This window comes from Balearica regulorum, chromosome Z, assembly GCF_011004875.1.
Source record: "Balearica regulorum gibbericeps isolate bBalReg1 chromosome Z, bBalReg1.pri, whole genome shotgun sequence".
Taxonomy (NCBI): domain Eukaryota; kingdom Metazoa; phylum Chordata; class Aves; order Gruiformes; family Gruidae; genus Balearica; species Balearica regulorum.
The window spans coordinates 57885267-57897832 of NC_046220.1; the positions used below are offsets into that span (position 1 = coordinate 57885267).

Below are 12566 nucleotides of genomic sequence, written 5' to 3' on the forward strand. Positions count from 1 at the left end.
AAGATCTACTGGGAAAAAAAACACAAAAGAGGAAAAATACATATGTATGCCAAGTCAATGAGAGCTGTTAGGGGTTTTTTTTGACATTTTAGAAAAAAATTTCAAAGGACAACGTCATTAGATTAGTAAATACACTACAGAACACCCTATAGGCATTTTATCTTATAACAGCTAGTAAGATCAAATCATCCTAATGTGTAGTTTCTAACATTTTAAAAAATAGTTTCTATTTCTGACAAAAAAAAATCTAAATCATAATTATTTTGAAAATGGATCTTAAGACATTTTTTAAAAAAAGTTATTTCTTACCTATAAATGGTATGGGGAACATACACTTCTCTAATTGGGAATTCCAAAATCTCTTTGTGAGGACGATTACGGTTTTCTGGAAATGGTTTTACTGGTAGTAATTCTGGTGTCAGACAATAACCAAGGTTTTCTGGAGCTGGGGAAATCTCCACTTTAAGTGTTCCTTTAAAAAAAATCAGGAAATCTCAGCAAAAATATAAAAAATAACCAATGTATAATACAAAAAACCCAAAACAATGTGTAAGGTTATATAGCAACAGTGCAGAAATAAGAACCGAATCTTCGGCTTGAAGGCTGAGTGAGAACGAAAGCATAGATGTAGAAAGATACACAGGAAGTAACCTACACACATCCCCACACATCAGGCCAATATATAGCTCTTTGTGTCTACCCTGTACAATTTCAAAGAAACAGGAAAGAAAGAAAGAAAGAAAGAAAGAAAGAAAGAAAGAAAGAAAGAAAGAAAGAAAGAAAGAAAGAAAGAAAGAAAGAAAGAAAGAAAGAAAGAAAGAAAGAAAGAAAGAGAAAGAAAGAAAGAAAGAAAGAAAGAAAGAAAGAAAGAAAGAAAGAAAGAAAGAAAGAAAGAAAGAAAGAAAGAAAGAAAGAAAGAAAGAAAGAAAGAAAGAAAGAAAGAAAGAAAGAAAGAAAGGAAGAAGGAATACTGTATGCTGGGTTGATGTTCTAGTATCTTTAACACACAAATAACATAAAATTTGTCTGGGAGACAAAGAAAAGATGATAAAAGTGTTGCTGTCTAATACAGTTCTCTCTCTGTCTCCCCACTCAGATTCTACTCTGATTAATCTCTGCCAAAGTAGACACCACCCACCAGGAAAGCCAGGCTTGCTGTGGTAAGCCGTTAAACTGTTAATTCTGATAACATTTACCCAAGTATAACTAGACTTTCAATTTAAATTCTCTGTTGTGATAAGTGAGAACCATTTGGGGAACTCAGACTTGTCATTTCTGGCAATCAGCTAAAAAGGCAAAACAGCTTTGCGCTCAGTTCATATTTTTTAAGGTTCCTCTACAATCCAGAAGAGCTTGAGCTGTAATTTATGTAAAAAGAAAAAATAAGCTGGTCAGGTTTTTGACAGTAGCCAAACACTATCTCTGCCTCTCTACTTTATTAACTAACACTGACCCAAATACTGAAATAAGATGAAATGTGTACACATTTTAATCTCCCTCTGTAAAATACAATCCATTTAAAAACTTTGCAGGGAAACAGCAAGGATTTGAGAAATTTGCTTTAAAGCACTGTCTTCAAACATTTTGAATAATAACAAAAGACACCCAGTAGATACACTGTAAATTAGGGAGGAAAACAAACAATTTTAGAATATCAAGCTAAATATAAATCTCCATTGTCACTTATACAGAAGAAAACCTCAAAAACATCTGTGCTTAGGTAGACACTGGAAACCCAGGAACTTCCACAATAGCACATTCTATAGACTTAAAATCCAAGTTAATTATATTTTGGGGTTGGAATTTACAGAACAATGTAGTGGAGAAAAGTACATATATCCTTTTCTATCCAAAATTCATTATGTACCTGGTAAAGTCTTAATCCGTCTCTGCAAGGAAGATGATCTTTTGAAATCAGCTAAAAATTTGAACAGATCTTCATCACTGAGCCTGTCTCCTTCCTACAGGAGAAAGACAAAAATCAATACCTTTACAACAATACTCCATAACACTGAGAAAAGCTTCTGAGTGAACCATATCCTTGAGGCAGGCAAAGCAAGTGGGTTACTGCCTACTTGACAGCAGTTATCCTCTGTCCCCACACAGACATCACTGGTAACTTTTCCCAACACAGTTTACACGACGTAGATTACAAATGTCTTAGGCAATCAGAAATAAATAGTATCCAGTACCTGTTTAAAGAAGGTGCTGAGGGTCAGAGAGGTTGTTTTGAAATTTGATACTGGATAGCTGTCCTCCGAGCTGAGACTTCTCTCAGAAAGTCTTCTCGCCTGTAGCAGTGTTGCCTTCTTGTCACTAGTGGATCCCTTCCCTTCAAAGGGAAATTAAATGAAACACCAACTTGCTTTGTGTTGCTTCAGTACAAAGATTATCAGAATACACTAGAAATCCACAACTTCACAGGAACATCAGAGGATAGAGAGAGTACTTAGAACATTCCACTACTTTTATTTCAGACTATGTGAAATAGTGGAATGCCAGGACACACCTAGTGAAGTGACATAATTTCTGCTGCAGAGCACAAGCTCATTCGAATTTTTAGTTCATGAGTTCTAAAGCACACTGGTCAATGTTGTTGACAATGGTCCTGTATACTCTAGAAACTAAGATAATATGTATTTTGATTGCACTGTATTGCAAACGAACTTCATATGGCAAAGGGAGTTTTACTTCTACAAAGCCAGCGTTCAACGAAAATTGGAAGAATATTTAGCATGTATAAAAATAAATACGCAGAGTTGAAACAGTGAGCATATTAAGTTGTAAGTGTTTGTAGCACTGAAAATGAAAGCTGAGAAGACGTGACTGAATCTGTTGTTCACTCTTGATGCCAGAGTGAATGACATTGTTTCCTATGTACAATCCTACCAAAAAGTGACTTTGTATTAGTTAGTATAGTTAGACAGCTACCGTTTAAACCTTCGGCCTCAGGTACTTCTCGTTCAAGTGTTGAAAGGTTGAAGAAATTAGTTAGGCTTATTGGAATCCAGGCAAATGGCATTCTGTATTTCCCCAACCGCTGACAAAAAGATTCAGCTTGGGCTTTCAGTTTTTCAATCTTTTCTTTTGTCTAAGACAAAGAAAATAATGACTGTTTAAAAAGCAATCAGTTATTTTAATGCTACTATAGATAAAAAATAAAAATTACATATTTACACCAGTAAATAATTCGCATTCTTATCTCTGGTGTTTTCTTGCTACATCAGTGTCAGAATAGTAGCTGTTTTGATATGTATATTCACTTCTCATTTCTTTTCAATGAGTTCATTATTATCACAGAAAAGGAGAACGAAGATCTTTTTGCAGTGACCCTCAAGCCCAGCATGAACAACCACCATGAAATGTTAGCAGGTTCTACTTCCTTGATCAGGTACAGAAACAATATTCTGCTGAAAGCAATACACTAAAGGTGAGAGATGTGTGGAAGTCCAGCAAACATTGTCAGTCTGCTCCAGGGAGATAAATGACCATGAATTCCTTGAACAGAGCTCATGTTACCTATGGATGACAGCACTGAACTGGTCCCGTACACACTGCAAGAAGTTGTTTGCCTGTCCAAATCAATAGCATGTCTCTGAGGTGCAATTATTTCTGCTAAGTCCACATTGCATTGTCATCTCCTTTGCTCACCCCTATCTGCTTCGTGACTCAAGACTTTGTCACTACTCATTTCCAAAGGGGTCAGTAATGAAAGTGCACCTTGCCTTCTCATGACTTTTTCCCATTGGTCGCAGACACCAGACTGCCTGCACCATGGATGCACCAACTTGCTTCCTCCCCCGTGTTCTTGGGATTCTGTCCAAAGGGTCTGCTCTTTCTCTGTTTTTTACTTTTGTGCATGCATTTTTTGATCTAAACACTCTTTATAATTATTTACTTACCTTGCCAGCCTCACTTTCTTTAAGAACCATGTAGGGTTCTGCACAGTCCCCAATTTCTCCTTGCTGAAGCACTTTTTCTATCTACAAAAAGCAGTAAAATAAGACAATCACAAAGAAAAAATATCACCCAAATAGTAACATGTGGCTTCTCTAGCAATACAAAATGCCTTAATGTGCAATATAGAATTCTTAAAATTGTCTTTATGGCATAACCAATACTAAATCTCCTAGTTTTCCATCTGGTTTGTTAGAAAGTAGAAAATAACATATGTGACAATGCTGTCAATCAGGTACTACTACATTTTCTCTGAAATCAGGAAAATTAACTCATTCCAAATGAAGTGGTTCAGGCTAACTCAGTTTCAGAATTAAATAAACAAAATGATGTAAAATGCACTATACCAAAGCCAAAAAACGTCCACAGAATGCAATTAAAATTTTTTTTAAATGGCATATTTCACGTTACTTTAAAGTTCCCTTGGCCAGAGATAGGAAATACTAAATACCTAGTGGAACTAGAACACAGGGTATCAATATAACTTCCTAGCTTGGGAGTGAGATACACCAGTGGACACCTGCACATGTACTAGTAAAAACTACCAGAATTTATCTCAGCTACAGGAAATTCATGTTTGTCAGCTCCACAAACTCAGACAACAGGCACAGCTGGGAACAGGAAGAATTATGTTGAAGCAGCACTGTAACATACCTTTATTACTAGGTATATATCCGATGAGGGATAAGTGACAGAAAATACTGCTGATCTTGCCTGAGTAGACAAGTCAATGGAGGGTGTATGAGAACGCAAGAATCCTCTTAATGAATCAGGGTTAAGGTCACAATGAAAATTTTCTGAGATCTTGAAAAGAAGAAGAATTAAAATTTATTGTAAAGGAAAAATACATCAAATTTTATTTTAAAATAATTCAAAAGTAGTAACTAGAATTACAAAACAAAGAATTGCAAGACCGTGACTTTGGCTGCATAAGAAGAATCCTGGATCGGACTGCATGTGTGAAAAAGTTGCATTTTTTCCAAGTTTTTCTAAATTGTTACTCCAGAGGTAAAAACCTAAGCCAACTGAACAAAAATACTGTATGCACACTTACCTTTTTTCTTTCTTTTATATCATAGAGAGCTATGCATGCAAACAGAGGTTCGATCTCTATATCAAACCTGTTAAGGAAACACACACAGTACACTGATTAATACTGCACTCTTATGACTCTGTATAATAAAAAAAATGAAAGGGCTATATTTTGACTGGCACTTCCATTAGAAATTAAGGAGAAATATTTAGTTCCAGACCTCAGCTCTCTCAAAGTCTGGAGGATTTTTTTATTAGTACATTTTATTAGATGATTGAAAGAGGAAAAGAAGGAAAATAAATTGCATGCAATTTCTAAATTTGTCAGAAAGGTGGTCTCAGATATCATTTAAAAATGATCATACCTTCCTTGAATTTTTTTTTCTGTTTATCAAGTCCAGTAGTGTGCACGGAGACCAATCTAGTTTGTTGGAAATATATAATTTGGGCTCATTCCCAACTCCTTTTCAGCCTGACAGGTTAAAGACTTCTGTAATGATGGATAGAAATAGTCCTCTGCTACACTAAGAAAGAACAAGCAAGCATGCAAACACTTGCTGAACAGGACACTTGGGGCAGTGTAGCACGGTTGGCAGCAGGACACTGGTATGAACCGAGAAACAATGAGCAAGGCCTGTGGAAGGTACTTACTTCAAGGTCTGCAGCTTCACCAAAATCCGGTTGCCCAGATGTTCCTTTGGGCGATCCGGCACCGGCCGTATCTCCACTGCATCTTCCTATCATTAAACAGTTATGCTGGTCATCATCAATTAAAACAACTGTAAATTTACATACTTACATGTGTCGTTAACTGAGCCACTGCTACAGACTAGCACCTTCCCTCACTCTGCAGGCATTTCATCTCTTCAGAGATGAAAGAAAATGGATTTGTATTTCTGAATATTTACACATCTGACCCCCACCTGGCATTTACACTGAATATTTACACTTCTGGCCCCCAAGTGTAACAGTGAAGGGTAATGCCCTGACACAGCCATATCACCAGCACGGGGCTTGACCTGCACCGAGGGGGTGTAGCGAAGCCTCAGGCAACACCATGAGTCCAAGTACAACCCCCTGAGCGCATGTTCAAGATAGCTGCCAGGACCCCACAGTGAAATGCCTTCACCATGTTATTATCCAAGGGAGACACATATCCAGACCACAAACACTGTTTTTTTGACTGCAGTTGCAGCTTTAACCTTCAGCATGCTGGAACAGCCAGCTTGGGAAGGCTTGCGGGCCACTCAGCCTCCAAGCTCACCTCATCCACAGAGGGGTAGAGTGCAAGGAGCTCGGCGTGCCTGTTGGTGCGCCGCGCCTCCTCGTTCTGCCTCTCGAACTCCTCGGCACTGACGTGCCGCAGCAGGTTTTCCAGGCGGGGGTCCGGCTGTAGGCTGCGCAGGTCAAAGTCGGAGGAGGCAAGGGTCGTCCTGGAGGCCTCCTCGGGGAGTGCATGGATGTGTCGGGGCCCCACCTGTTGGAAAACAACAAAATGGCGACTGGTGGCTTAGGCACCCAACAAAATGGTGAGCTGTGGCTTGGACATCGGGGTGTCATGAAACATATCTTGCTTGTCTGACAGAGAGGGCCTTAATGCCACTGCTGCCATGAGGCCTAACGGCAAGCATGGCTCTCCGCTTGATGCCGTTACAGAGATCGTAGGATGCTTACTTTGAGGAGAGCTGCTATATTTGATCTCTTTTCCCAAAGTGAAGAACATATACCTGAAAGTTTGCATCGCCGGAATCCAATGTTTCCGATTCAAATGTTTGTTTTTGAAGCGTCTTGTGAAAATCTTTTCGAGATCCCTTGTTTTTCAGGCTACAAGTATCTGAATTCCCTTGGTTCCTTTCACAGAAAGGCCCGAGCAAGTCAGTACAGCACGAGGAACAATTAAGGGAAAATAAAACAGAAAAGACAAATTTAAAAAAAACTATTAAGCAACTGGGAAAAATATAGTGCAAAAGAGCAGCGCAGCATGGCTTTTATGCAAAAACGTGACATCTCACAACGTTTAATTTTTTTATCACACCACTGCAACTCTAGCATGTATATCAAGAGTGGTTTTAAAAGGAAGAAAATTCATTCAGATCACTTTTCCAGAGACTGTGAGCCTGAGACAGCAGCAAAACCTGACCTAGGTGCAAATTCAGCTCTGAGCTCCTCATCAGACACAGCAATTACTTCAGTGACCTTAAGGACACGGATCAGGATTGCTTATCTCTTGGCAGGCTCTTTGCTCCTGCAATTATACATCAAGGAGCTTAGTGCTCTTGTTCTAGACCTAGCTGGGATCCCAAGTTAATCACATACAGCACTCTACACCTTTCAAACAGTGCCTGGTTTGGAAGAAGGGTATTGCTGTGGCACAATGTAATCCTCACTGCTGGCAACTTCCTAAAATTTTACAGCAAGGTAACAATTTGAAGTTACATTTTTATGGCAGATGAAAAAACCCCGCAGATACCCTGAAAAAAGATACCAGATGCACGCAGAACTCTATTTTTTCTACTCCAGCATGAAATTTGCTAAATACCGTGATGGCCTTTTTGCCATCAGCCTCCTTAGTTACAGTAATGTGCTTCATTCATTTTCCTTTCCATAACACTCCCAAAGCAATATCTAAACATCTGAGCACTTTCATAAAACAATTCACAATAAGCAATTATTGATCAGGGAGACACTTTTTTATTACATTTTGGGAGTAACTGAATTATATGCTCTGATGTGTTTTAATTTTAATTGTTTGCATTTTAATCGTTTACCAGTTCACTGCAAATGAAAACTGAAGTCATAAAAGAGACAATCCCAGCTCTCCTTGGATGTGACCTTGTTCTGGAACCACCTAAATCATCCAGAATGAAAGACACAAATTCTGCACAAGTTTATTTTAAGACATTTCAGCATCCAAAAGAGGCTTTGTTGATTATTTTTTCACTACCTCTGGTGGCAAACAAATGATTAATGGAGAGATTTATGTACCTGAAATCACACTTTCCCTGTGGTGTACTAGCTACACTAGAGACGCTGTCCTGGTTTTGGGTGCGATAGAGTTAATTTTCTTCCTAGTAGTGGGTATAGTGCTATGGTTTGGATTTAGGATGAGAATCATGTTGATAACACACTGATGGTTTGGTTGTTTACACGAAGATAAGGACTTTTCTACTTCTCAAACCACCCCGCCAGCAAGGAGACTGGCGGTGCACAAGAAGCTGGGAGGGGACATGGCCAGGACAGCTGACCTGAACTGACCAAGGGATATTCCATACCATACAATGTCATACTCTGTATATAACTTGGCTGGGGGGTTTGGACTGCGGCTTGGGAACTAGCTGGGCATTGGTGGTCTGTGGGTGGTGAGCAATTGTACTGTGTATCAATTGTTTTGTGTATTCTAATTCTTATTCTTCTTCTCACTATTATTATTATTATTATTATTATTATCCTTTTCTGTCACATTAAACCATATTTATCTCAAACCATGAGTTTTAACTTTTTTTTCCTGATTTTCTGCCTCATGGCACTGAGGGGAGGAGTGAGCAAACAGCTGTGTGCTTGTTTTAGCTGCCTGCCAGGTTAAACCATGTATTCCTGGAAAATTTATTTATATTGTTTATTTATTTTGATAAGCACAGTAGCTATTAAAACTCATCAAGAGGCAAACCCTGCGCACACGTCAATTTAATGGCCATGCACTGAATTAAGAAAATGGGATAAGGAGAAGGAACAAAGGACAACTGAAAGAACCTGATGGGCACAGGAACAAGCCTGTCACAGCCTGTTTTTCAAGGCAAAAACAAGCCTGTTTTTCAGGCAAAAACACATGGACGCCTCAGCTGTGTCCAGCCCCTCAGTTGCATACCTCTCCGCTCTGAGGCACGAGGACCACCTCTGCTTATGCCACCCACTGAAGACTCTTCAGTCTCCTCTTCTGAACCTTCACATCCATGAAAGGATGAAAGTCACTTACACACTCCTCTCACTGTAGCTCACCAGACCATACCTTCAGCAACCTGTCCTGTGAATCTTTGTCTCCCAAGTAGGCAACTACAGTTTTTCCAGCCTTTCTCAAAATAATGCAGTGCTTTCTGCAGCTAGTCTTCCTCACTTGTCTCTTAACATCTTTTCTTCCTCTCATATCTGTTTTGAGATTAGTGTCTAAGCGTAACATGAGCCTCCCAATAACAATCTATTGCTAGTTTATGTGACACTGCAACACGTCTTATTCTTTGCAATTTTTAATAACTTGCTTGCTTTCTTAGCCACAGCAATCAAAGCTCGGCTTTCTGGCAGGGCCCTTTATCATGTTTACCACAGACTCAACTGCTCAATAAAGTTTTTGAATGCAAATTTGCCTCACCTGAATGAACGAAATATAGTAAAACATATGACAAGTCTTTTCACGCATGTGTATTTCTACAGCTCCATTCACATTTCTACAAGCACATGTAAGTGCAAAAATAGCCATGTTCTATTGTTCACCTCACCTACTTTACTGCTTGCTCCCTCCTGGTGCGCACAAAGCTGCACGCTGGCTCTTTACAGCGCACTCGGAAAAACGCTGGGTGAAAAAGCTAGCGCCCGTGCTCTAAGCGGTGCAGGTGGAGAGCCTGCAAAACCCGCTAGCTTATTTTTAGTGACTCACTGTGGAACAGTTCCGAGAACTCAATCAATTTCATCATCACCCCTGGAGGAAGTCTCTTAATAACCCTCAGCGGTTGCTCCGTCCCTGCACCAAACTGCACAATTAAACGATGCCATTCCTTTACAATCTCCAGGAGTCAACCTGTAATGCACTGACTGACAATGTACATCAGGTCACAAAAACAGAGAGCAGCAAGGGCAGGTGAAGGGGCACAACGAAATGACAGCAAATGTGCCAGCACTCTACCAACGGCTGCTACTACTCCTTCTCAAGAATGGGGCATGAGGGCAGGAGGGGATGAGCAGGAAGCAGCACAGAAAAACAGAGCTCCAAAAACCTCTTTCTGAAGAACAGGAGGGGGTGATGGGGAAGGAGGCGAGCTCCACTGGCACAGTGCATCCCTGAGAGTCTGGGGACAGACACCCTTGCACATAAAACACTGACTGAGAGTTGTCTTCTCATTCAATACATGAAATGGAATGAAATAAATAAAATAAAAAAATCAAATCAAATCAAATAAAAAAATAAAGTAAAATCACTTGTAATGACTACAGGTCCAACTCTGTGTGCTGAATTACACTGACCCCAAATGCAGAAATTGCTAACTGATGTAAAATAGTAAAGTTGGAATTTGCAGTTATAATCCCGTACATACAATCACTGCTGGGAAAAAACATAATCTTTGGGTTTTTGCTACTAGCACTCTGTTTTGTTTCCAGACACCATTAAAAATCAGAACATGTTGAATTTTCAGGGCATGGAGGGGAAAATGAAGAGCATACAAATGTAATCTATATCCCTGTTATCTTTCCTTTTAGTGTGATGAAATAGTAGTAGTATTCCTGATTTAGATAAATCATCATTACAGACAGTTGGTGTGAACTTCTTCTCAGTTAATGCCTAGAGTCCCTGATAATTAAGAAGCAGATCCAACAATAGCCCAGCAGCTGAAACAAAACAATATAGTTATATATACCACTGAAAAGTCAGTTCTTGTCTTCAGTCTCTGATTCAAATCATTATTCTGTAGGATTACTTATAACAGCATGTATCTCCTCTCTGACAAATAAGATGCAAGGTATTTTCTGGTTTATTTACTTGTATGTTGCTTACTTTCGATTCACAATGACCCACTCCCGGATATACGTCTGAACACAGTCTCTGACATGTGAGTCCAGCTCAACCCTGGGGAAAAAGCAACATATTGTAAATATTTTTTGTACCTAGGTCATACCTTAAGGACAAAGAAATTTATCTTAGCATGCCATTCAGATAAAGTCCTCTCTATTAGTCCTCTCCTGTGTATTTATTTTACTGCTAAACTATTGTTTGAGGTTAAAAGATTTCTGTGTGTACTGCATGAATTCCGTGATGCAGGTTTTTGTTACTGTGTTTATAAATTAACAACATATATTTAACAGAAGTAACCATTTGCCACACTATGCATTTCATGAATATAACACTGATGTTGCTACAAAATACAGCAAAATAAGAGAAATTACACCAGGTACCCATCTTTTTGATTTTCAAAACTTGGTAACAAGTGACAACATATAGAGATACTTTTCTAGTGGCCTCAGCTCCTGGACTTTTGCAAGTACATAGTCTATTGTTTGGTTTTGGTGTAATTTTCTCTTTCTTATAGAAACAAAGAAAATTCTAAAAAGGGACCTCAAGCTTTTAATCAGATAGCATAATAAAACTTTAAGATCTAAGAATATGTTATAATTTAATTTTATGATTTTCAAATAAGTCTCACTTAATGTAGGGGGCTGTCAGTGCTGCCTGATAGCCTGGATACTTATTGGAACTCAAATATTATAAGCTAAAGTCGATGTCTGTGAATTTGCTGTCATGACGTTGTAGCATAAAACCCCTGCCCCTATTCTAAAAAATGTTAGTGACCTGCGCTGAAATCACTTGTTACGTTCTCCAATTCAAGTGAGTAAAAGAGTAGAAACACATGCAATGCAGGGATGGGTGAAAGGTATGATACTTTTCAGCACTTTTTACCCAGAACTGTTAACAGATCTGCAAGCAATTACCAGCAACTGATTTAGCTTTGTGTGTGCCCTGCAGGATGGAGCCTTGGCCGATACCAGACCGCTGAGTGCCCCTGCCACCGTTGGACTGACACAGCACATGGTCACTTCCTGTGCCTGGTTCAGGTGGGATGTATGTTTGCAAGCAGGCAGCACTGCACGTTAACCCAGTTTGGTGGGTGGTATCTGTTTCCTGCTCTCGGTGCAGGAAGGCACCACAGACTGCATTGCCTGCAGGCGAATCTCTGTTGCATGCCTCTCCCATGCTCTCATCTTCGCTAACACACCCTGGCATCCTTGGCTGGGATTTTCTGTGAAAGCACTAACATTGATAACAGTGGTGTGAAAGGCTAAATGGGAAGCTGCTACGTAAAAAAAAAAAAAAAATCCGCTGAGAGTGTATTTGTTGGTATTGACTTTTTGAGCTTTGCCACAGACTCCTTACAAAATCCTTAATGTCACTGTGATGCAGATCAGGCCTAAAACTGATCATACAGCATGAGTCTACACATTCTCCTACTGGAAAAACAAATACATAACTGCTATTTTAAACAGCAGTCATGCTAGGAAGTAACCTTGGAAACAAGGGAGAAATGGTCATCTTATCTTTTAAATTTCATTTCTAAGTAAGTTGGATAATTTTTTGCTATTTTCGTCCATAATTTAAATAAATGGAAACTTCAAGCACCAAAATATTCACTGTCTCCCACATCTGTTCTCTCCTCCCCAGTCCACAAGAAATCATGATAAAGATTGGAACATTTTCTATGAGTAACTTCAAGTGAAAATCGCCTTTTGTGCAAATGTTACAAAATCTCCTCGGAGCTGCATGATTCAAACAGTTCTCAGGTGACCTACCATGGTACCTCATCTCTACCACCTTTACT

General features: G+C 39.2%; 1 protein-coding gene across 2 annotated transcripts in view; it reads right to left on the minus strand.

The window, feature by feature from the left end:
* Window positions 1-12566, minus strand: part of DOCK8 (dedicator of cytokinesis 8) — a 94906-nt gene that overhangs the window by 61204 nt on the left and 21136 nt on the right. For both annotated transcript variants that reach the window (XM_075740177.1, XM_075740178.1), the window contains 11 exons: window positions 10751-10822; window positions 6717-6840; window positions 6254-6466; window positions 5641-5726; window positions 5012-5078; window positions 4612-4761; window positions 3903-3983; window positions 2932-3091; window positions 2193-2332; window positions 1868-1961; window positions 310-472 (listed from right to left, as the gene is read on the minus strand). In XM_075740177.1, coding sequence (XP_075596292.1) covers window positions 310-472; window positions 1868-1961; window positions 2193-2332; window positions 2932-3091; window positions 3903-3983; window positions 4612-4761; window positions 5012-5078; window positions 5641-5726; window positions 6254-6466; window positions 6717-6840; window positions 10751-10822 — 1350 coding nt within the window. The remainder of the gene's footprint in view (window positions 1-309; window positions 473-1867; window positions 1962-2192; window positions 2333-2931; window positions 3092-3902; window positions 3984-4611; window positions 4762-5011; window positions 5079-5640; window positions 5727-6253; window positions 6467-6716; window positions 6841-10750; window positions 10823-12566) is intronic.